Here is a 24,775-nt window from a genome sequence, read left to right on the forward strand (position 1 = left end):
TGTTTGTCTACAATGAAGGTGCCAAGAAATCATACAGAAAACAGAAACCACGGCAACGATGGGAAAATTCTGAAATTATAATTCATTTATAATGAGCACCCAGCACATGCCAGAAATTCAGCTTATTATCCAGGGTCGCCCTTATGCACGATTCCCCAGCAGCAGAACTGCAGGCTGTCGCGTTAAATTTCCCAAAAAAAACATGCACTAATGCTGAATTTACATTGTCAATGATGACCTGAGAACGTACCCCTAACTATGCTTGTACAACCAACAAGTTTTTAGGGGCTCTAGAGTCGTCTGTAGCCGACTTGTGTTCTTATAGTCTCATATAATTTTAAAATCACCAATAAAATTTCACCCACAGATACAGCTGGACAGTTAAAAATCAGCAATTCGGTTTTGCTGCGGGGAATGGTAGACACATTTCCCACTGAGGACTGCAACACTGTAACAAGCTGCGCGTTCATACTGCTAAACCACACTGCCACCCAGTGGACAATGTGCTACATAACAGGCCATTCTGTCCTGAGGGTGAGCAGAGAATTAACCAGGGGAAACACAGGTATAGGGCATCCAACACTTGATTATAGAACTACACACCAGCCCACAGCAATGCAACTTTGCAATTATAACAGTAAAATTGCCACTCCTCCTCCTCAACGGTTTAAAGCCTACTTTAGTAAATTCACTATTGTCTTTATGTAACTACGGTAAGGTACTGATGTTCAGTTAATTCAGCTAGTGTTTCGTTTGACCTACACACTATTAATATACGTAAGTGAATTAACTACTGATGTTTGTGTGTATCCCTTGATAATAGACCAGCAAATAGTTTTTTTAGGATTATTCAACAATATTACGCTTTGTGATTAGATAATTACGCTATAAAGTGCAATAAAGTTGTTGAACACAGAAGTAACATATTTCAATGAAACCATCGTGTGAAAATAAAAACACAAATTCATACATTCTGCACTAGACCTATTGAATTATGAAGAAAACAATGTTAAGGAACCTGTCTCCAGGGCAACTCAAAATTACAAATGATTAAAAGTTTTTTGTGTCCTAAGCTAATGAAACTCTTGGGAGTCAATCATCATCAGGTTAATAACAATAAGTGAGGGTTGCTAGTTCCAAATAACACTCATTTGTTCTTCCTCCACAATTTTGGTTTAATTTTACCAAACGTTTTGCCCAGATCACTTTTCAAGCAATGGAGACTTAAAGTCAGGCTAATCAAGACCCCAAACAAGTACTAAAATTGCCAGAAAATAGACTCACTCAATAACTACAAGGCAAACTGCACCTGCATACCCAGTTATCTGTGATTGATTACTCATTTTAATTATTAGATAGTTTACTTGTGCAAAGTTGTTCACTCTCGTTTTAAAGCTGTATTTTGATAGTTCCACAGCATAAACTAACGTGACATCTGTTTTCATATATCTAGTCAGCCAGCTTACAACAGCGCTTTATCATTAAGGTTACAGTTTCTGTGTGCTGGCTAGCAATCAACAACGATGACAGATTTAATATCTAGATGTATATCAACAATTACTTTAAACACTAAATAAAAAAATAAAAAAGACAGTACCTTCCTGTATACCTGTTTTCACGATGTATAGTCATTTGTTTACATTAGACAGGAAACAATTACACTTTTATTAAAAAAAATAAAATAAATCATTATTGGTATAATTTCTGTGAATGCAAATTTGACTGCATAATGACTTACAATTTGTTGGGGTTTTTTCCCCACAGCATAAATCGATTCCTTTCCTACATGGAGTACTGGCTTCTCCAGACCTTCTGAAGGACTTCTTGATTGACCATGGTTGATATTTTCATTAAATACATTCCAATAAGACAAAGTCTGAAAAATAAAACAAATATATTATTAGGTGTAAGGTAACTAAGCTCGTCATAACTGTACTGATATTACCTAATATAACAGAAGTCAAGAGGTATGTGGTACTATCACAAGTTCTTTAATTATATCTTTTTGAGGCATGTCAGGCATAGCGGTGCCAACCCCCATCGGACAAGGCCCGCGAGATTTAACGGTCCACAGCCCGTCCACCAAGCACTGGCGTCAGTCTACTTTTGAAATAACTTTTATTTATTTAACCTCAAGTAGGCCATTTGCTTTTCAACAAAACGGGATGTTTTACTTGCTATGTTGCAAAACATAGGGAAAGTATCATTCGCTGCACATGGGGGAAGCGTTACACTCATAGACCGTATAAAAATAGGTTACACTGCGTTACCAATTTTCTCACTTCACGAACGTTAACTTTTAAATTAAAGAGGCCTTTTAAATATGCGGCCGGAGCTCGCGCTGCTGGTACAACACAGGGCCTACCTGACGGCATTTTCGAAACAATATTATTAAATAATTCAGTATAAAGTAAAGCATTTTTAACAGCGCTATACACGAGTGTTAGTTAACAATCACAAACATTCTGTAGACCCTTATGTTGCTATTTTCTGCTAGCATGTGAAAATAAATGCTAGTTAAAACCAACAAGAGAGCCAGCGAACAACGCGCGTAAAACGCGAACTGGTGGAAACTCCTATGCGACGCCTTTAAGCTATTTTTCTCGGCAGTCTCAGAAGAATTTTCCATTAGTCGGTATATCTATCTTTTCCGGCATACAGTTCGAGCAAAATTATTTATACACACCTGGTTATATATATAAATATATATCAATTATTTGCGAGAAACGTATTAGCCAGTGTACAACACTTGGTAGACTCGAGTGTCACGTGCCAACGCCATCGGCAGCAATCAACTAGTCTCCTCTTCCAGCTGTGCAAAAACTATTTACCAAGGCAGCTCGAATAGTCATAACTCCCCCCAATTAGCTTACAATTGGAGAGAGAGAGATATATATATATATATATATATATTAAGTGTTTATAGACTATTTACACAGTTTAAAGCATTTTTAATAATGAAAAAACTGGTTTAAGCAGGTGTCTCCAAACTTTTGACTGGTACTGTATATATTACGCTGCATTATTATCCTATTAAATTATTTAATACTAATGGTGAATGTGATTTATTTCAGCAAAATTGCAAAGGTTGTGTTTGTACACCTATATTTGACCTTTAAATAGGTCAAATATAGCAATTTATGGCAACATACAACTACAACATAATGGTAGTGCACTGGTTTTGTCTACATTATGCTGCAGTTCAGGAAGTTTCCAAAAAAAAAACAAAAGCCAAAGGTGTTCATTTAAAATGATTTAAATAGTACTGAACTACAGTAAGTAATGTGAAATGATTTTCCGAATGTTCATAGTCAGGTGCATCTCCATTTTCAATTATCCAAACCTTTAATTGCATAATAGGATTAGTTATTGGCCTTAATGAATCTTTGAATGTGTTCAAGAGAGCCTGGAATTCATGTTTACCAATATTATTGTGATTGAATAAAAACAATGTTGATCATTCTGCCATATGGTATTTAATATGAAAAGTATGTAAATCTTCCATTGTTTTGCGGATCTCTGAAAATCCACGGAATTCACCTACATGTTCTAGGATTAGCCAACGTCATACACGACTTGGTAAAATTGGACCGCAATGTTGATCGACGCGATGTAATGTTACGGTCAACAATGAAAAAAGATATCCAGAGAGCTGCAAATTCACCCAGGTTTGTCTTTCACTGGCGGAAAGGACCAGAAGATGAGGCCATACCAGGCTAGCAAGACGAATAAAGGACAGGGAGATTACGGGAATGCTAGTCTTGACGGACGTAATCCAAGAATACTTTCCTTTGAGGGTTAAACACTCATCCCAAACCCCACAGAATGTTCTGGACCGTTGCTGCTCCAATGAGATTACCCAAACCCTGATCCCAAGGTTAGCCAATCCTTGTAAAAAGATGTCATTTGCTGACCTAATGGCACAGATCAAACTACATTCACATATTTTGGATAGAACAACTGAATCTTGTTTAACTGTAGAGAATAGGCATCTCAAAGAGACTAACTGTGCTTAGAACCAGGTCAACAAGGAGTCAAAACACAAAACATACTGTACACACCCAATGCAGATACATTATTCCACAGGGAGTGAATGATTCATATTCACACAGACACATACCTACCTGAATCATATGCATATTGATTTGGCTTCGGGATATAAGATCATACAGAACATTTATTCAAAAAAATCTATCCCACCGTAAACCACACCATTTTGGTATAATCAAGTATATTTACATGGAACATTTAGTCCTTATTAATATATGGGCATGAGTCCACGGACTCAAACATTCCAGAGTTACTGTGCTCCCTTGAAAATGTAATTTTCCTGAATTACAGGACCTAATTTCAATCAAGTAGCCAATGATTCTTCAAGACAGGGCTTTATGAAATTTCATGCAGTGAGACAAACGCGATACAAAATCCAAGATAAGTTAACTGAAAAACGTGGCCCTTCTTACAATAATTATGCCATTAAAATGTATTTCTTCTCAGTTTTATTACATTTAAACTGTTTGCAAATAAAAATGACAAATTCTCTTCAGCAGGTGTATCACATGATAATGTACTGTTTTCCCCTCCCCTGAGAATGTTCGTTTTAGACACATTTAGCACGTAGAAGTGTGGATGGATGTTGTGGTGGAGGTCCTCCACACCACAATGAGTTCTGAAATGTTTGTTGCAGATAGCACCTTTGAAACGCGCGCGTGTGCATATAAAATTTCTCCCTCATAGGTTGGCAAAGTACCGGTCCCGGTTCTGGAATTCCCTGTACGCGAAGTTCGCGTCCTTTTTGCTGTGCGGGATTCTGCCGAAGGGGGCGTGGTCGTTGAAGCAGCTGTCGAAAACCTCGTCCACCACCTTCTCCGCCTCCTCTTGGGTGACCTTCCGCACGGCCAGGATGGAGCGCAAGGCCCGGTCCCTCACGCAGGCCTGCCGGACCGAGAAACATATCAGCAGCGCTCCCTCAGCAGGCCCGGCACAAATCTCAAGGACATCGCACAGACTTTCAAGGTCAAATAATTTCAAACCTTTCGATCAGGGCGACTTTCAGATTTAACAGGAAGTACTGAACTTGTGACACTGAATGTCTCCGAGGCCACTAGTAATATCCTTCATTGCTGAACATTCACTCCTGCCATCAGCTGTCAAAAATGCAAAAGCTCTCTATGCAGGTAATGTACGCTTATGACATACCGAAGTAGCCTGCCTCTGGTTGAGATAAGTAAGCTGCGATAATCAACATTAGCCGATTATTCAGGAAAAATCTGTACACTCCCATCCCTGCTTACTTGTAAATTAATGATCCAAATGATCTTATAAGGCCTCAAAAGAGTGTTTCAATTAGAGAACGTTTGTGTCAGAATCAGGCAAAACGCCAGATTCTCAGGCACTGATTTATCATTACACCCTTATTTGCAGGCTAAAGGAAGGAAACACACAGTGAAATGACAGTTAGGCTCTACCTGGTGATGCTGCTTGAGGCCGAAGTTAAACCTGGCCGCTTCGTTGCCGAAGGAACAGTCTCCACTGAGGTTGGCGGCTCGAATCTTAAACACGGCAAAGATCATGTTACACGCTGGATATTGTATCAACTTTATAAAACAAGAAAATGCTCAAGATGGCCGCAGGAACCGGTTTTCACCAGCATAAACAGACACTGAACTGGCAGAACAGAACTGAATGATTGGACCAGCACTACACTCCTGGGGGGAAAAGCCATTCTGTTTTAGTCATTAATGTCATAAATACAGACTGTTTAACAAAACGAAGAAAGGCGAAGGATTAATGCAGTTATAATAAAAAAGAAAACGTCTGCATCCATAACATCAGTAACGAGTCAGTACAAGAGGCCTATCCAGAACATGTAACAATATGCTTTGGGACAAACTCAAAGAACACATGATCAAAGTTTCCTATGACAGACAACATCCAAATAATTAAGTTTGTGTTATATGGTTTTGGACACCTTACCTCTGAACAGGCCAAGTGCTTGAAATTATTAAACCAGTCAACATGTGCTCTGCAGTGGTCAAAGGCGTGGATAAGTTCATGGGTGACTACCCTGTTCATGTGGGACTGCTGGTGAATGTTATTCTGGCACAACACAATCTGTGATTGGGAAAAAATGTTAGTTTCTTAGAAAAACTGCACAATGTGAAATTTTATGCATTATCCTATATTTACCACAAGAGATCCCATATCATCTAGTGCTACTTGAATTACCAGTAGGCTGAACTTACAAGCCTTTTAATTGCATTGCAATAATCAATGCAATGATTACAAAAATCATTGCAATTATAATAATCTGTATAAATGCAATCAACAAAAGCATTTTAAATATAGCCACCATGTTGTTGGAAAACGTATGTCGTATGGTAACCTTAAATGACCCCAGAGCAAATAATCTCTAGCAGCCTAGGATAGTGTTTTACCTGGGATGATGTTGCATCGAAACCACCACTGACAATTCCATCACAGTCTTCACACGAAAAATGACGATCTTTATAAACAGTGCTGAAGAAATGAGACGTTAAAAAATGTCAACAAAGTGTGCAACCTAAGATACTTCAGCTATTACATTAATAATAAAGAAGTCAGTGAATCAGTCTATATAGCCCTAACACTATCCAGATTTTTATACCTCTCGATATCGATATCGTTGTAACAATAATACATACCATCCTGACTGTTTCATTGCACCAAGAAGGAGTTTTGCATAAGGACCTGGAAAACAAAGTTGCTTCATTATTTTAGTTTAGTAACCTTACTTTGACAGCTGCTGGCCACAGCACTGATGTCTATAGTTATGATGGCATCTTATGTAGACTGAATGCAGCTTGTTGGCTAGGTAGCAAAGGTGCCAACGTTATTGAAGTGGCTACATTATTTTCAGAGCACAGCAGCTAGTTAGCTTGCTAGGTATATTTTTCGACCCTAACGTTAGCTAGCTAGGTTTCTGCATGTCAGATTACTCCAAAATGAACTCACTTGTTTCCAGTGCAAAGTGCAACATGACTTGACATTTATGATTGAAAGTAAATAAGCTTTCAGAGACTGATCCTTTTTTGAATTTCCTCGTATGCCTGTCCGGGAACAGGTTGTAGCCAAAGTCTTCTTCTTGCTGCTTGCTCTGGTCCATTTCACAGAAAAAACAGCTAATGTTAAGCACTAGTCTATCTGCCTGGTTAGCAGCTCCTTTCAACTCCCTTCAACTCCTGAACTTCGCTAACGAGATAGCACGCTAGCTCGCTTGCTATCAAATCACAAACTGCCTTGCTAGCCAAAACGGAGAGCAACAACGAGACTTTAATTGCAGGAGCTAAGTTGGCGAGCTAGCAAATGATACCATCCAGAGGTCATTCTCTTCGTCGCACACTAAGGTCGTAAAACGTTCCGGATAACCCCTTACATCCGGAATAGAATTCTTTAAATTAATTAGACTTTTTATTTTACATTAATTATCTAGGCTGCGATCAGAGACCTAGTAGCATGTACATGTTGAAAAACAAGCTGCACATACAGGTTACAAACATATAATGTTTTAGGCTACGGTGTGTTTTATGAATATGGAGACATTAAGTCTGCTCAAGCCTAGTCTAATCTTAGCTATCAAACAAGGATCGTTGGTATTACTGATAGCTAGGTGCTAGCTAGTTAACTGCTTATAATCACGGATTATTATTATTATTATTATTATTATTATTATTTTCTTAAATATATATGTATTGTGGTTCCTTTAAATATGTCTACGATTTGCGCAGACTCAGAAGCCTGCTCTGGTTGCTGGGATATGTTTCTGTCATGGCGCGGTGCACAAACGAAACAGGACAACGTACTGGAAGTTTCTAGTTTCTGTATCTTAATAGGTACTTTTACAATTGATCGTACAATTATTGATCTCTGTATGTGACGGGAGTGGATTGGTACCACGTACAAGAAATATTAAATCCAGATTCTGCTTGTTGGGTAATGTTAACGTAATACTTCGTAGCTAACATTAGCTAGATTAGCAAACGTGTGTGCTTTCTGCCAGTTTATCCAGTTGGTAAACTAATAGGTAACGCTCGATTTATTTTCTAGAAATGTTTAATAGTTTAGTCTAAGTGAGCTACGTTAGCTGTGTCTGACGGGCTGGTTCGCTAAAAGTAGATAACCTGGCATATCAGCCGACAACTGTCAAATTAGGAAACAACGTTAGTAAACTAGCTAGTTGCTAGAATAGTAGCAGCTCATTTCACTCATGATGTATATAATGAGCCATGCGTCTCCTCACATTTTCTGTTTTGGCACATTTAACATTGCTTTTTCCAATTTAGGATCTTTCCATTCAGCTGATTTCAGACTTCACAAAGCTGATCATAGCTCTCTCCATACACATTAAAATCCTCATTCACACATTTTATCCTTTATACCCAGCCATACAATGTCCGGAGGAAATAAAGCCATCGAACTGCAGTTACAAATGCGGCAAAATGCGGAGGAGCTCCACGATTTTATGAAAGAACTTGACAGCTGGGAGACAGACATCAAGAAGAAAGACGAACAGTTAAGAGGAGGAGGCGCTGGCGAACCGCAGCAAGTAAACAAAAAACTGCAACATTTACTTAATTTCCGACCTTTATATAACGGGATAATAACCGGTTTATTCATATTTTATTACTCCTTACTTTCATAATAATTCGTCGTATGTAATTTACAGTGGTAGTGATTACATATTTAGCTGCAGTGCAAATACACAGGCCTACTGTAAATACACGTGGTTTTTTTTTGTTTTTTTAACCTTTCCTGGTTTAGAATTCAAATGTCTCATTAATGACTGATATGATCTTTTTATCTTCCAGCAAAATTTACCACCCATTCGAAATAAGGATTTTCGACAGAAGAAGAAAGAAAAGAGTAAAGTGTTGACCAAGAACGCAAAGAACCAACTGAAGCAGTCTAGAATAAAGTCGTATGACTACCAGTCCTGGGACAAATTTGATGCGGTAAATCATTCTTCCCCCCCCCAATCCATAATTATTATATGAAGATGTAAGACACATCTCCTCCATTAAAATATAGACATTGAGGGAAATGCTGCTCAGAGTATGTTTCCAGTTTATTGGACAAACCTCTGGAAATGTCCTAAAGTCATTTTATTTTTTTGTTCATAATTTTATTTGTGGGGTCGCTCTGAGAACTTGTCCTTTCCTGCTACCATTTGTGTTTAAACCCAGTGACGATACACGTTTCCTTTGCTGGAACAGTACCCAAATCAATGTAATAATCTTTTGTTTCTATTTTTTACATTCAACTTCTTTGCCGCTTTACTGCATATGACACAAGGCTTACTGACATTTTAGTCACGTTCCACGTGTTAAACTGTCTATGACTTTTACACTGGTACTGCAGGATAAGGCACTGGAATCCATGGACAAGGACGAAAGCCCAGATTCTGAGTCTGACACCGAGGAGACCGGAGTGCCTATCGATCGAGACCGTGCACTTTCAGAGAAAGAGAAAGTATGTTTTACTCACAAGTAAAGACTCTCTTAACTGGTCATCGTAAACCTTCATGTGCCCCAAATGACAAAAATGTGTCCATGTGTGTGGGGGATGGGGGGGGGGGGGGTGAGGGATGAATCAGTTAAAAATTTACGGGGGAAAAAAGATTTTACCTGCAATATTGTGAAAATTGGAAGGATCTTTTTTATATTATGCATTAAATATGTAAAGTAAAACAAAGTATTGAGTTTCTCCTCTTTTAGTTTCCAAAATGAATGCTATAACTTTGATGACTGAATAGGTACTTGGGAATATATCCTTTATGGTGTTTGATCTTGATTAATCGATTAATTTGTTTCCATTCCTTTAAACATTTGTGTGCCGGTAGTCCTTAGTATATTTTTATTTACTTTATTCTTGTTTTTTTCACTTTTTCCAGGGCAATCGGTTCTTTAAGGAAGGCAAATACGACGATGCAGTAGAATGTTACACCAGGGGCATGGATGCTGATCCCTATAACCCGGTCTTGCCAACGAATCGAGCAACGTGTTTCTTCAGACTCAAAAAGTACGTACTGCGTCTCTGTCCTTTAAACAGAACAGAAGCGGCTGTGGCCTTGGCTGTCCAGGTCCAGAGCTGAGGCCATATCCGTGCAATGGCTTTAGACACCAGTACTTCTGTCACCTTTCCTCTGGCTGTTTTAACCAGCACAGGCTTTTTGTGGTCTTGCTAGGTACGCTGTCGCGGAGTCCGACTGCAACCTGGCCATCATTCTGGACAGAAACTACGCCAAAGCTTACGCCAGACGAGGGGCTGCTCGCTTCGCCCTCTGCAATTTGGAGTCCGCTCTAGACGGTGAGTCTGAGCAGGGGTAGATTGCCATGGTTACTATCAGCCTCATGAAACAGTCACATAAAACAGTGCTTCTAAAGGTTTGGCTGGAGCCCAGACCCCTGGGCATTACGGATATTTAGCAGACGCTCTTATCCAGAGTGACTTTTTATCTTATTAAAATGTCACGTCTGCTTCGTCTCACGTAATCAGATTATGAGATGGTCCTGAAGCTGGACCCTGAAAACCTGGAGGCTAAGAACGAAGTGAGGAAAATAAAAGAGGTGAGTACTGAAGGCTGGTCCCTGTAGCATTATTTACAAGTTAAATTGATGTTTCTCTCATTCTCTCATTCTTGGTTTGCTAAGCCAAGACTTTGGCACGTTCGTATGGCTTTTATTATGACATGGAAGGACATTATGTGTGTCTTTTTAAGATCACACGTCGCCCTGTATTCCTCTCGACAGGCTCTGTCCCAGCAGGGAGCAAAAACAGACAGAAAGGAAATTGCTGAAAAGAAGCTTCCGGAAGCAGTTGACAACCAAGAGGGGAAAGTCAGAGACAACCAAGAGGGGAAAGTCAGAGAGCAGCAAGTCAGACAGCAGGCGGTCGTGCAGAAAGACCTCGTACGTGCTTTTCATGACCCCGTACACTCACGCCAAAAAATATAATTCTCGTCAGCCACGACCACACTTACGCGCACATAGAATTCTCTGTGTTAGCACTTATCCTGGTTAAGGCCGTGTTCTGAATGAGCTCTTGCAGAAATTTGATAAAGCTGGATTTTATGTACGAAATGCAAAATCGGCAACCAGAAGAAGACCGATTCATAAACTGTCTGGATACCACGCCAGGCATCCCCTGGGCTTTTCTCACAAACCGTTTCAGGTGAGCTGAAGTGGAAGTTTAATGTCAGCTGAGTGCTGCAGTTTGTTCACAGTTCTCCTGGTAGACTGTGGTATACCTCCTGTACAAACAGGCATCAGTTTGTTGGTGCACGCCCGTTGGTCATCCCAAGCTGGGGTTGTGTTTCAGGGCAACGCCTACTTCAAAGAGGGGAAGTACGAGGCTGCCGCAGAGAGCTACACCAGGGGCATGGAGGCAGACGCCACGAACGCCCTCCTGCCTGCAAACAGGGCCATGGCTTACCTGAAGCTCCAGAGGTAAGCACAGCTTCTTTAGCGATTGGGAAGGGCTTACTGCGGGGGGTGAGATCAGGCAGGGGGGCCGCTCTTTCGCTCGGTGGGCCCGTTCGTTGCTTTTAACTGCACTGCTGTCACCGTGTTTACAGCACGCCTGCCACACGAGGCAAAGCCATGACTGAGCACTGCAGTTAAGCAGCAAAGGATTCTAATGTGAGGCTGAGGTTCAGATTGTTCTGGCAGACTAAACTCTGAACCCGAGCCTCACAGTGTACTGAGGTCTCCACTGATTGGTTGGCTGGGTTTTGTGAGAGATCTCCTGATTGGTTGACTGGGTTTTGCGCAGGTACGCTGAGGCGGAGGAGGACTGCAGCAGGGCCATAGCCCTGGATGCCACCTACGCCAAGGCTTTCGCCAGGAGGGGGAGTGCCAGAGCAGCTCTGGGGAAACCGAGGGAGGCCAGGGAGGGTAAAGAATCGTGATCCCAAAACCCGTGTCCCATCAAGTTTCAGCCAAGATATTCTGCCCTTTTCATTTACTTAGGCTCTCTTATTTTTTCCATGATTAATTAGGACCTCAAATGTTTCCACTAGTACTTGGCTTTGCTACTGGAACATTTTCTCCTGCTAACGGAGTGCAAATGTCCTCTGTCTCTGGTAAAGACATTTAGGGTCTCAGTATTTCCTGAATAAACAAAAAGAAATCACATTAGTTGCCCCTACTACATGTGTCTACATGGACTACATTCTAGAGTATTGTTATGCTTGTTGATATGATTGTGGACGTGATAACCGGTACTTATGAATGATCATTTGTATGTGGAAGTAGATGTTTGCATTTTTGCACCAGTAACCGCGCTGATTGATTTCCGTTACACTTCCAGATTTTGAGCAAGTTTTGAAACTTGAGCCTGGAAACAAGCAAGCAATGGACGAACTCAAGAAAGTCTCAGCCGTATGTATTATAATGCATTGTAACGCCCAACAACAACAACAACAACAAAAATAAAGCCTGCACCTGTCATTTAGGACAGATCTTAGTTTCTTCTCATTTCTGTTTGAGGACGCTGCTGCCGGTGGTTTGACGTCTGAACAATCAGCACTGGACCAGCAGACTCAGAGAAGAACTGTGCAACCTGTCCATAAGCCCCCGCCTCTCAGGTCAACTGTACGTTGGACCGTAATTTAAGCCGTAAATTAACATGCTCCAGCTCTTTAGTCCGTTTTTTAAAATCTATTTACTGAATATGAACTGTGTCCTGTTTTTACATTTCGGAAGAGAAAGCTAACACTGAGGTGATGAGTCTTGAACGTTGCTTCCGTGGCAGTCTGTAAGCGCCTCTCTCTATGCGTGTGCTGCAGAAGCCTTTAAGAAGAATTGAGATTGAAGAAGTCGGAGGGGAGCCCCCCGTTCCTGAGAAACCCCGTGGGGCCCCTTCCTGTTCTACCAACGAGGGGATGGCTCCGCCCATCGACGGCGAGGGAGACGACGGAAAAGGGGCGTCGCCCCCGATTGGCTCCCCCTGCGCGAAGATCCTAAAAATAGAAGAGATCTCCGACTCCCCCACACAACGCCCGGACGAGTAAGAGCCACACTGCCTGTGACAGTGTTTCCATTCACTTTGGGTGCCAGGCTTAGACCGCAGCACTCCACAGGCTCGTCAGGACAGAGTCACGCAGTGCCTTGAGTTAGGTGCCTCCCTCAGAATGGATAAATAACAGAAGTTTGTGTTTATTCCATCCCGTAACCCAGGAAACCTGAGAGCAGAAATGAGAAAGCTGAACAAACGAAGCGCAAGGAAGACCTCGCCAGTCGACAAGCCCCGCCCCCCTCCGTGTCTGAACCAGTCAGCATTCCCGCCCTCCCAATGAACAGCTTCCAGTTGGAGGCAGACATGAGGAAGCTGAAAAATCACCCTGAGATGATGTACAAGTACTTAAAGGTGCACTGTGGCTACTAATGGAGGGATTTAAAATGTTTCCTCGTTTGGCGTACATCACAGTGCTCCTTCATTACTGGCCAAATCTGACTCTCACATTCTTCCATTCCAGCAAATCGAACCGGACAAGTACCCAAAGGTCTTCCAGAACTCTCTGGAACCAGACATTCTCAATCAGATCCTGTGGATATTTAAAAGCTTCTACATCAAGTATGTATAGCACAGCCACATTACCTTAGAGTAACTGCCAAAACTTGATAACGCAGAGACGTTCTGCCACACCTTAATATCGGTTAAAAGTGGGTCTCTAAAGAGATTAAGAGATACAAGTGACAGTTTGTTTGAGTTAACGCCCTAACCACCCAACACCTTGCCTTTTAATCCACAAGGTACGAAGCCCCGTCTCTCATGCTGGAGGTTCTGAGAAACCTGGCGACTGTGAGGAGATTTGACATGGCTGTCATGTTCATGTCCGCTGCTGAAAAGAAAGGTACGGTACACTGATTAAAGAGGGAACAGTGTATGCGGCATTAAAGCTCTCCTGTCCAACTGCCATTTCCACAGCCGCAGATCATAACTATAAACTGTCTTATCAAACACACGATTGGAGCTCATTAAATAATTAAAGGCAGAAGCTGCACCGCTGGATTGAAATATATATGGGGTCCCTTTCCCTGGTCCTGGAAAGCCAAAGGTCTTAAATTTACACATTATTTAAAGTGTAATTGATCGATTAAAGCAGTAACTGATCTAGAGTTAAGTCACCTCACCTGAGTTCTTGGGTCTAAACTGATTGCTTATTTAAATTAAAACAAAAACTGTGAGGCCCAAAAACTCCGAGGTCCTGCTCTTCAGGACCAGGGACAGGTACCCCTGGGATATAGTGCTGTCCCTCTTGTCGTAAAGGAAAACAAACGTAGCTCTCGATGACTGCCTTTTCCCTTTTCTTCAAATTTCAGTTTTACACGAATTGTTCGATTGTCTCCGTCACGCTGGCTTGGAGGACGAATCCGTCAAAGCTCTGCAGAAGAAGTACGAAGTGTGACCCTCGTGTTTGTGATGAACCCCAACGACCCCCCCGCCCCCCACTGGCCTTTCTGGGAGAGCACACTGAACCTGCAGACAGGGGCAGCTGGGAACTTCAACACGTTAGCTGCTTAAACTAAAGGGGGGGGGGGGGGGAAGAAATAAAATGTTTCGTTGCTGGGACACGGTGCCGACAGCCTAGTGCGCTGTGGTTGAATCCTCAAGATGAGGAATACCTGGTTTCCCTGAACTCCTCCATTGAGAACTGCTGAACTGGGAGCGGAAAAACGTTGTGACTTTGTCGTGGTCAGTGCTGCCTCGTTTCTGTAAGGGGTCGTACGGTTACCGTTTCGAAAGCAGCAGCCCTCCGCAGCTCTCAGGCCTGTGCAAGATTCTGTCTTCGGAGTTTAAGTTACGTCTCGTTGCAGAGAAGTTCTTGTTATATAGAGCTCTGTCCTGAATGGAAAAGACATCATCTCGTCGTCTGAATGATGATTCAATTATGTGACCGCGGAGTTCTGCAAACCCTCATTTGTCAAGTCTGCAGGAATGCTATTGTCTGGAAATCGAAATACGCATAAAACTTTTGCCAATATTGCCTGGTAGCTTCTTGTTTCTGATAAATGGTGTTTTTATTAGTTTAATTTTATTTTTCTTCACTCTATTTTCCCAGAAACATTTGTCATGAGTAACTAGTGCTTAAGCATTACATCTTAATTGATGGCAGAAAAACTATTTTAAGACCAGCGATCACTTCCAGTAATCATGCACACTTATGAGCTTATTAATTAATTAGGTCATTAGAATTAATTGGTTGTAGATTTCCATTAATACCCAATTTCAGCTTGTACTTTGCATCCCGACTTAAACCGTGTCTCTGCTTGTGAAAAGGGGTGAAACGATAAAAACTAAATCTGTAGAGGGCACCATATACACATTTTCTGTTAATTTATTGTTTTTTGTTTTCTTTCTCGTTACAATCTTATTTCAAAATGCATGAGATTTATTCCAAAATCAGTTTCATCCTTCTACCCTCCATTGGAAATATATGGTACTGCATGTGGTGAAAATGGTGTGGGAATATATCCCTGGAATACGTTCCGACTTTAACCTATGGCGGATCAGATAACCATAAATTAAAGTCGGAACGTATCTTAAGCCAGGGTTCTAGAATGCATTTAGCCCAGATTTAAGTGCAGTGTGAAAAGCTCTTTAGATTCTTATAAATAGCCTAGGCTACAACAATTCGACCGCTGCAGCTGTAACATTAATCAACCCCATATAATTTTCAAACCTCTCGTACTCGACGGCAAAAAAGTGAAAGTGAAAGAAGAAAAAATACAAATGTTTTCCTCACTGCAGAGTCGGCAGAACTGCACGTTCTGATCCCTCGTGCATGCATGGGACCTGCATTTATGAGATTCTGTGGGAGATATAACCGTATTATGTCCGGTAATGTTACCCGTTTATTTTTCATGCTGCTATCTCTCGCAAAGATTCGTCACTATGGGATTTTGTGTGACAGCGGTAAGTTCATACTTTCTATGTTTTGTCCAATAGACTACCGTAGGCTATTTTAAGAACATGGGAAATTCACGGAGCTATTTCACGCAAATAATTGAAAAAAAGTTTCCAGGAATCACACTTTCAGTCTTCCGTGTTTAAGTCTGTTACTCCGAAAACGTAACTTTGAAAACCAAACATTAAAACCGGGTAAAGTTCCCCCGAATTGAGGCTTAATGCAATTTTGACTGATGAAGCGCGTATTGCCTCCAGTTAAACATGGTCCGTTTAAAATGTCGCATTTAGGTAAGAGTAGCCGAGTAGCTCACAAAATTTGTCACTGGTGCGTTTTTATTTTATTGTGATATTAGCCTATATTTTATTTGAAACCGAAACTAAGATATTTGTGTTAGTTAATGGAACACCTTGCTGAACAGCATAAGTTAGATGTTAGATGTTAGAAAGTTAGAGGTCAGATAAGACAGTGGTTCCCAACCTCAGTCCTGGAGTACCCCTGTGTATGCTGGTTTTCGTTCCAACCACAATTGCAATACCAGAATTTTAACAAGTTGTTAATTTTTCTTAATTAGGTGCTTTTCATGTTTATAGGGATTATTAACCCACTTAAGCCACATCATGTCACATTGTGAACATGGGAATTTTATTCTTCATGGAATGCTTACCTATTTCTGACATAAAGAGGTGAGGACATGCCCAAGCTAGCTATGTAGTTAGCCAAGTTTTACTCATGACACGTTTAGGATATGACTAATCCCAGGAACATAATCGCTACTTGCTGATCCCCGGCTGTATATGTAACGCTACGTTGCACCGTGGATCTGGATGTTTTCGTGCTTCTTCTGAGCTGTGCGCCCTCATTGAAATGCATTTAGGCTTGAGGACAGTGCCAGTCGGAATTTGGAGCAAGCCCACACAATTCCTTCAGGAATTGTAACCTTTCTAGTTCTTCATGGAATGCTTAGGTAAATAATCCCTCTAAACACAAAGAGCACCTAATTAAGAAAAATGTATAACTTGTTATAATTCTGGAATTGCATTTGTGGTTTGGAACGAAAACCAGCACACACAGGAGTACTCCAGGAACGAGGTTGGGACCCACTGAGATAAGGTACAATTCTCTTTAAGTTTCAGTGATCCATACTCAAGAACATCAAGTCCAGTTCACCCAGTAAGCATATGGCAAGTCATAAACTAGAAGTGATGCACGATTAACAAGAGATGATAAAGAGCTACAACAAGATGAAGATACAAGTGCAACATGAAAGTGGTAGAAGACACAAGTGAGACATGAGTGATACTAGATTTGGGGTAACCCAAGAAAGGTGTTGCAGTAATCTAGACTGGAGATTACTGTACCATGGTCTGGACGAGTAGCTGGGTGGAGTGTGGTCAGGGATGGTCAAATCCTCCTGATGTTACACAGAAGAAACCAGCAGGACCGTGGCGTTGCTGTGATGTGACCCTTGAAGTCCAGCTGGTCATCCAGGACCACCCCAGTATTACCCTGTTATGCAGCTATTGGCTAAAAAGTGGTTTTATACAAGTGTCACTCATACTGTTTGTCGTTGCACAAGCATTATGATGAGACCAAATTGAAACTGACTAGTCACAGAAAATTACATTATAAATTATATTAATGAAAAAATACAGGAAGTGGCTGGAATAGCTGTGATTGGCTGGTGCTGTGCAGAGTAGCTTTGGAGAAAAGTGTTTTTGAATAATTAGAGTAATTTCAGCCTGGCTCAGCCTCCTACTGGACGGAGCCAAGGTGTGCATCTCATTTGCACTGTAAGTATTCTATTATACAAATATTCTATTATACAAATGAATTTGTACAGCATAATTGCACATGACTCGTGAAAGCTGGATCAAACTAGGGGTTGCAGATCAAATATGAATCAAGATTCAGCAGTTTCATGGCCTATTTTTCTCCTTAAATGTCTTAAACGTATGACTGTTTAGGTTGAATATGAGAGTTTATGAACAGGCTGCCATTTTTATCCGGTTTAAAAAACGCTGGGCCTAAATGTTTCATTGTATTAAAAAGTAAATGGACGAATTTGTGGAAACATTTTAATCCATGCTGTTATTTCAACATTTCTGAAATAATATCATTTGACAGAAAAAAAAAAAAAAAAAACTGTCAGAAAACATCTTGGTGCTGCCCAGTAACATTTCAAACATGCTTTCTACATTCCACGGTGCCCCCGCCCTATTCATGTCATAGTATGTCATGTAGATGTCAATCAAGACATCGAGTGGGAAAATAGTGTTCAAATACTATTTCAGAAATGTTGAAATACCGGCATGGAATAAAATGTTTCATTATAAAGTATGCATACAAACATGTTTGCCTAGGGTTTTACCCTTTAAATATAATAATAACAACAGCAATAATAATAATAATAATAATAATAACGCTATTTTTGAGTTCCTAATTTTTATTTTTGTGAGAGTGTACAACTATATACTGCAAATATGAAGACAGTCTATAACGAGACAGCAGGTGGGTCGAGGTCGAGTCTGACACGTTGCGTCCTTTTCCGTTATTGCAGAATCCTGCCCCGCCCCACCGCATAAAAACCACACCAAGCCCTTCAACCAAACGCAGATTTATCAGGAGGATGAGAAGCACCGCTACGCCTGTGCCGAGGGCTTCGTCCGGAAAGCCGGAACGTCCGCGCAGATCAGATGCAGCAGGAGCGGGAACGCCTTGAAGTGGGATGACGAAGGCAGGCCCACCGCGCTCGTGTGCATACGTGAGTCAGCTTTCCCTCAAGCCCGCAAACCGACAGGGGGAGACACACGCACAGTATGAGCAAGCACACAAAGATGAGTCAACGTTTGCAAGCACGTGACCATGTAAGGCAGATGCACTGAAACTCGCTGGCGCAGTGTTCAACAACACTAATTTCTTTCCATTTCTCACATCTAGGTGATCCAAGGCTGAAGCCATTGGAAGGTAAATGATACATATTATAGCTCACTCTTTGCCACTGGCACATTACTTTTTGACTCCAGTCACCTCTCTCTCTCTCACTCATTCACTCACTCACATTTCAACCCATTTAAGCCTGCGGGCAACTCTTATTCCATCTGTGAATATTTGTTTGGATGACTACAGACGCTTATGTAAGAAGTCTCTGGGAAAAATCTGGCCATTAATGGGTTAATGCAGAAATGCTTTGTTTTGCTTGACACAAGAACTTTGTGCTGCTAAAGCGACAAAGGGCAGCCTTGTCTCTCACTGGAGCGCACGCACGCACACAGAATGTGAATAAAAGAATATTTATATTTGTAGTTGTTGACAGTAGTGTGGGCAGAGAATCTGGGGAAGAATTTGCCCATGTTAGGTCCTTAAAAAACAAGGGCTTCCATCTCTACTGCTGCCAGGACAATTCAGTTTCTTCCCTTTGCACTCTTAAGATCAGGAGCTACACAGAATTACTGACATTGCCCTTCTTTAACTGGACGTACAGCAAGCCATCTTAGCCAACATCAGCTGGGTTAGCTAAAATGGACAAAAGCCAGCTAAACCATTATCCAAGATGGCTACTCACTGACTCCTAGCAAACACTGACAAATAGCTATCCATCAGAATGCTCTGAAACATGGCTGGTCACATTTATCAGGCCAGTAGCCAACTTGGCAGCACATTCAGTAATGCATTGCCACTGTGTCGGTCTTAACGAGCTGAACGACGGCTAGCATCGAACAGTGTGTTCAAGACTTCATCACAGGCAGGTTGTGGCACACCAACCATCAATCATCCTGTGGGAGGGGTGTGGTGGAAATTACCGTAATTTAACGTAATTATTGAGTCCAACAGACTGAACCCTTTATTGCACTCAATATTCAGTTCAGATACCTATATTCGGCCGAATAGAAGAATCCACACAGTGCAACAACGCCTCCGTGTGAGAGCTCTTCGAACAGGTGAAAAGTCCTTCGTTTTGTAAAAGTAAAAAAGTAGGTGAAAGGCGGGTTCTGGAATTTTCCCAAAACCTGTCTGTCTCAAACTGCGCGTAGTGCAGCTCGGCAGTGCCGTCGCGGAGGCACAAAAACAAATGATACAGTACAGAGACAGGTTTCTCTGGAAAACAGAAACGCGCGCGGGAGGGGCTATGCACTCCCAATACTTCTCAGTTAGACAGAAAAGCAATTTAAATTATTTCCTAAGGTTATATAAACGCGAGTAAATATATGTAAACTGTAATATTTTATTTTTCCCTTACAGGGTCCAGCTGCAACCAAATATTTTCACAAGGTTGCTGTAACTTGTGTGTGTGTGTGTGTTTGTGTACATGTGTGTGTGCAAGTGAATGTATGTTTGTGCGAGTGTGTGTACGCATGTGTGTGTGTGTGTCTGCGTGTGTGTGTACATTTTAGAGCTTTTTTTTCTTGGCCACAATTTCCAATAGTGACCACATACACAGTGGATGCATGTGCATACACACACACTACTTTGGCCGCAGATCTAAAACAAGTAAAGCCATTCATTCAATGACCTTTAGGCCCTTAACAGCTGGCTTTGCCATAGTGCAGGGGAACCCCATGGTAGCACTGTGGCTTTCCGTCATCTGCCATTGTCATTGTTTTTTTTTCTTTTTCCTCTCCATTCCTGTGTTTCATTTCGAATCAGCACCGCAATCTACGCCCACCGCATTAGAACCCAAAAGCACCATAGCGACGACCACGATGTCAGTAACTGCAGTGACCGTAACCACGGAGGAGTCAACACCCCGGACGACCCCTGTCGTGACAGCGAACACCATCGCGTCAACTCCACAGAACACGGCACCCACACTAACCCCCACAACGCCTTCCCACAAACTAACCCCCACAGGAACATCCCCTTCCCACACACTAACCCCCACAAGAACATCCCCTTCCCACACACTAACCCCCACAAGAACATCCACTTCCCACACACTAACCCCAAGAACATCCCCTTCCCACACACTAACCCCCACAAGAACATCCACTTCCCACACACTAACCCCCATAAGAACATCCCCTTCCCACACACTAACCCCCATAAGAACATCCCCTTCCCACACACTAACCCCAAGAACATCCCCTTCCCACACACTAACCCCCATAAGAACATCCCCTTCCCACACACTAACCCCCACAACATCACCCCGTTCCCCAAAACGAACGTCCTTCACGCAGAAGACCACCACCAAAGTGCAGCACTCACCTCCGGACACAACTGGTAAAATACCTGTTTTCTGCTAGCAGACGGACAGGATCCAGGCTGTTAGGGCCAATATGCAACAGACAGACTTACATACAGGCACTGAGATTATTATTATTATTATAAAGTCCAGTTATATATTGTTTGGCTATATTTGTATGCTTTGGCAACAAAATATATGATGTTTGTCATGCAAATAAAGCTGTTCAAATTTAACCCCTTCGTGCACATGCCAAATCTGGCCAATCCTCGTCCATTTAGGGGGTGTTCCATTTAAGGCTTTATAACTCCAGACGTGAGCATCACAGAGACTTGAAAAATGGCTTAAATGAAGCAAGGCAGTTAGACCATTTACAATTAAATTAGTTTACATTCATCGATTAGGTAAAAAAATAAAGTGGCACAAATGCAATTATCTCAGAGAAAATGAAAAAATGAACTTGCTCTCCTTTAGTTTTAAATGAAATACTGAGACACTGCACATGTAAACCAGGTAAAACTATATATAAGGTTCCATAACATCCATGAGTCCATAGGCTGCAGTAAATGTCTGTGGATAGACAGGTTCTGCAGTGTAATGATGTGCTTGGCTTCTCTGTCAGCTTGTGTGGACCAGTAGCTGAAATCAGCATCTCACTTTTGCAGAACCCAATAACCAAGGACCTGGGCAAGTCGCACAGAACAAGACTACCACTGTATCTCTTGGTAAGCACTGCGTTCAGATAACTAATCGACTGCTTTGTCCTGACATGGCACAATTGCCTTGTTTTTTTTTTTTTTTTTAGTGCACTGCATGTGTGATTGAAAAATGAGTGCTCTTTAAAGAACAGTTATTGTGGAATTCATAACAGAACACCCTGATAAGGTGCTTGAGTAGTGGGGTGCCTTGTGGTCCAGCGAATTACTGCCTATAGCTGGGAGCCATAGCCAATTATAGCCAAAGTGGGCTATCGTTCAGCATGGTTCACCTCTCCTTTGGACACTGGGAGAAAGTGTCAGTCTAAAGAGGGTGTAAACCGGGTTGTCCTAGACACCGAATCACCAAAGTGAGACGAGTCTGTCGCGCTGACAGTGCGTATCGACTGTGAGTGTGAACGTGCCGCAGCGTAGCATTTACCTATAAAGTCACTGTTGTTTTCCATGTGCTCCTCCAGGCGTGATTGCAGTGATCTTTCTCCTCATCGCACTAATACTGGTGGCACTCCGACAGATGAGAAATCGCCGGTAAGGAACACCTGCGGTTTCTCCAGGCTAGTGGGGTGTTAGCGAATTAAAAATAATAAAAAATCATAATGCTACTAGAGGAAGGTACCTGTTAAGGACCAAGTAATTTTGATACAGCCTCAACTGAGACAAGAGGCCAGCTAAAATGGGCCCAGCGCTCATAGGGTATGTGTATCTGGACCTCATTATAGCTCCCCAGTGGTGGAACGAACTCCCTGTCCCTCTTTGAACCTCTCCCTCACTACCCATCTTCCTAAACTAAACTGTGTTTTTGGCTAGAAACAGCTGTACAAAATAAGTATTGCATCTTACTGAACCAGTGTTTTATAGTTGTCCATGACCGTGAAATGCACTTTTGTACTTTGCTTTGGATAACAGCGTCTGCCAAATAAATGTAATGTAATGTTATAAAATGGTACTCTTTCCCATTGAAGTTCTCTCCTTCTTCCTCTCTCCCCGCCAACTTCTCAAGAGGGTTCAGATTACCACTGGCTGAACAAAGACAACAGATTCCCATGGGACCCATAGAACCACAAGACCAGAGATACATCCCTGTTGCGCTACAAGACCAGTGAAGACTAGTCCCAAATACGTACGCAAAAGTAATGTACATATACAGGTGTGTGTGTGTGTGTGTGTGTGTGTGTGTGTGTCTGTACAAAGTGTGAATGAAAACTGCACGATGTGAGGACAAAGGTCAGTTTAGTGCGGAGCAGAGGAATTCTGCAGTTGCTGCGCTCCAGACTATTCATGTGGGAATAATAACACTCATGTCACACAGCCAGGAAAACTTGACCGGCTGCCCCCCAGCTAGGGAAACAGCGGCCTCCACGCTGGCCGTCCCACGGAATTTGGGACGGACCCGTCTCCACACTCCAGTTCCGCTCTCTGAGACACCATTTTACACTCGGCTCCTTCACAGCGGGGTGACCGGCGACCTCCGAGCAGCTCCACGACCACGACTCCGCACAACCGCACCGGCCCAGGGGTTCGAAAGCATTTTAAAGACCAAGGCCAAGCCGCGGGGGCGACAGCGCCGCAGTCCGTCTCCATTCACACGCGCAAAGGTTCAACGGTCAGGCTGCGCTCGGAAGCCGGGCCAGATACCACAGGGAGGTTTCAACGCACTCAACCCCTTACCGCCAGCGGACGAGGACTTACCGCGGGCTGTGACGGGCGCTCCTGGGACGCGGGGCCGCTAGACGCCGCTCAGAATCTCACGGGCGGCGTTCCGCAGAGCCGTTTTCCGCTTTCGATCGCCACGTGGACCTTGAACTCGCCCTCACCGATCGGCTGCTGCTGCTGCCCCGAAATGGACGCCTGGTGAACTGCACTCCTTTGGCCAGGCTAACCGACCCGGCACGCAAGGGCCACCGAGCGGCTAACACACTGTCAAACTGTGGACGTGTATGATGTCACTTCCTGCACAAACTCCAGTGTAAACACACAGCGGGCGAGAACAGTGAGCTGCGAAATGAGTGTGTCTGAGCATTCACCAGAACGCGTGTTAAATGTCCTAAACGTTAAACGCGTGCCAGTGCATGCATGTGGGCTTTGTGCACATGTACTAGAGTGTGTGTGTGTTGTGCGTTTGTTGTGTGTGGTGTGCGTTTGTTGTGTGGGTGTGTGTGTGTACGCATACATGCATGTATATATGAATATGATTATGCACTCCATTGGTACACTGCCATAACATATTGGAGAAGCCCCCTACAAATGGACTGGGCATTTGGCTTTCTCCATTTTCCTTCTTACCAGCAAAATTTGGTGCAATTTTGAATGACCACCATGGAACACAGTGGCAGAAGGACTATAATGAAGATTAAATATGCATACGGTACACGCTTAAACCAATAAATCCTTTTATACCCATGAATATATTAATATATGTCATATAACGAAATGTATAGAAAGAGTCAGAATAATAAAGATACAGATTAAGGTGTTTGTGGGTTTTACTGAGTGATGTGATATTCTTCAGTTTTTCCCAGTCGTTTTCCCCCCCTGTTTTGCTCTGGAAAACGTCCATCGTGTGAATGCTGTGCGGTAGGCGATGGTTTCTATACGCAGCAGAGCGGCGGCTCGACAAGCTGGACCGGCGGGCGACACGGCGGGACCGGCGGGAGACGGGCGTGGCTGGGGCAGCGTGCCGGAGCGACCGAGGCCGAAAGGCCGATTGGCCGAGGCTGAGCAGCTCGAGGCGCGGGAGACCAGACCTGGTCTGACATGAGTTCACCGTGAGAAATGAGCTAGCGGTGAGAGTGAAGCTAAACCTGAGAGCTAAGCTAAGCCTGAGACATGAGCTAACAGAGGTGAGCGAAGCCTGAGAGATAAACTAGCAGTGAGAGGTGAGCTAAACCTGAGAGCTAAGCTAAGCCTGAGACATGAGCTAACAGAGGT

The 24,775-nt window shown here is 42.6% G+C and overlaps 3 protein-coding genes across 9 annotated transcripts; 2 read left to right on the plus strand and 1 right to left on the minus strand.

Moving 5' to 3' along the window:
• Window positions 1-4,159: 4,159 nt before the first annotated feature.
• On the minus strand, window positions 4,160-24,314 carry atp23 (ATP23 metallopeptidase and ATP synthase assembly factor homolog). 2 transcript variants are annotated; one of them, XM_035401575.1, is made up of 6 exons: window positions 23,537-24,314; window positions 6,684-6,729; window positions 6,438-6,519; window positions 5,977-6,114; window positions 5,469-5,552; window positions 4,160-4,935 (listed from the first exon to the last, which is right to left on the minus strand). In XM_035401575.1, the coding sequence occupies exons 2-6, from the start codon at window positions 6,698-6,700 to the stop codon at window positions 4,732-4,734; spliced, it is 525 nt and encodes a 174-aa protein (XP_035257466.1). In that variant the 5' UTR covers window positions 6,701-6,729; window positions 23,537-24,314; the 3' UTR covers window positions 4,160-4,731. The 2 variants fall into 2 exon arrangements, with proteins under 2 accessions (XP_035257466.1, XP_035257464.1); XM_035401573.1 differs by lacking the exon at window positions 23,537-24,314 and adding an exon at window positions 6,994-7,660.
• rpap3 (RNA polymerase II associated protein 3) lies at window positions 7,364-15,022 on the plus strand. Of its 3 annotated transcripts, none has more exons than XM_035401566.1 (17): window positions 7,364-7,385; window positions 8,422-8,584; window positions 8,847-8,990; window positions 9,397-9,507; window positions 9,929-10,056; window positions 10,223-10,344; window positions 10,534-10,604; window positions 10,788-10,946; window positions 11,356-11,483; window positions 11,809-11,930; window positions 12,346-12,416; window positions 12,525-12,629; window positions 12,824-13,044; window positions 13,215-13,404; window positions 13,514-13,611; window positions 13,791-13,891; window positions 14,361-15,022. In XM_035401566.1, exons 2-17 carry the CDS (start codon window positions 8,429-8,431, stop codon window positions 14,444-14,446), a joined length of 2,013 nt encoding a protein of 670 aa, XP_035257457.1. In that variant the 5' UTR covers window positions 7,364-7,385; window positions 8,422-8,428; the 3' UTR covers window positions 14,447-15,022. The 3 variants fall into 3 exon arrangements, with proteins under 3 accessions (XP_035257457.1, XP_035257459.1, XP_035257458.1); XM_035401568.1 differs by lacking the exon at window positions 7,364-7,385 and adding an exon at window positions 7,749-7,871; XM_035401567.1 differs by lacking the exon at window positions 7,364-7,385 and adding an exon at window positions 7,765-7,971.
• Window positions 15,510-24,171, plus strand: LOC118218842 (integumentary mucin A.1-like). 4 transcript variants are annotated; one of them, XM_035401570.1, is made up of 8 exons: window positions 15,512-15,954; window positions 18,507-18,710; window positions 18,887-18,913; window positions 20,594-21,169; window positions 21,797-21,856; window positions 22,306-22,375; window positions 22,848-22,967; window positions 23,157-24,171. In XM_035401570.1, exons 1-7 carry the CDS (start codon window positions 15,828-15,830, stop codon window positions 22,948-22,950), a joined length of 1,167 nt encoding a protein of 388 aa, XP_035257461.1. In that variant the 5' UTR covers window positions 15,512-15,827; the 3' UTR covers window positions 22,951-22,967; window positions 23,157-24,171. The 4 variants fall into 4 exon arrangements, with proteins under 4 accessions (XP_035257463.1, XP_035257461.1, XP_035257460.1 ...); XM_035401569.1 differs by having other exon boundaries at window positions 22,848-24,171; XM_035401572.1 differs by lacking the exon at window positions 20,594-21,169 and having other exon boundaries at window positions 15,510-15,954; window positions 22,848-24,171.
• Window positions 24,315-24,775: the final 461 nt, after the last annotated feature.

The sequence above is a fragment of the Anguilla anguilla genome, chromosome 19 (genome assembly GCF_013347855.1).
Source record: "Anguilla anguilla isolate fAngAng1 chromosome 19, fAngAng1.pri, whole genome shotgun sequence".
Lineage (NCBI taxonomy): Eukaryota > Metazoa > Chordata > Actinopteri > Anguilliformes > Anguillidae > Anguilla > Anguilla anguilla.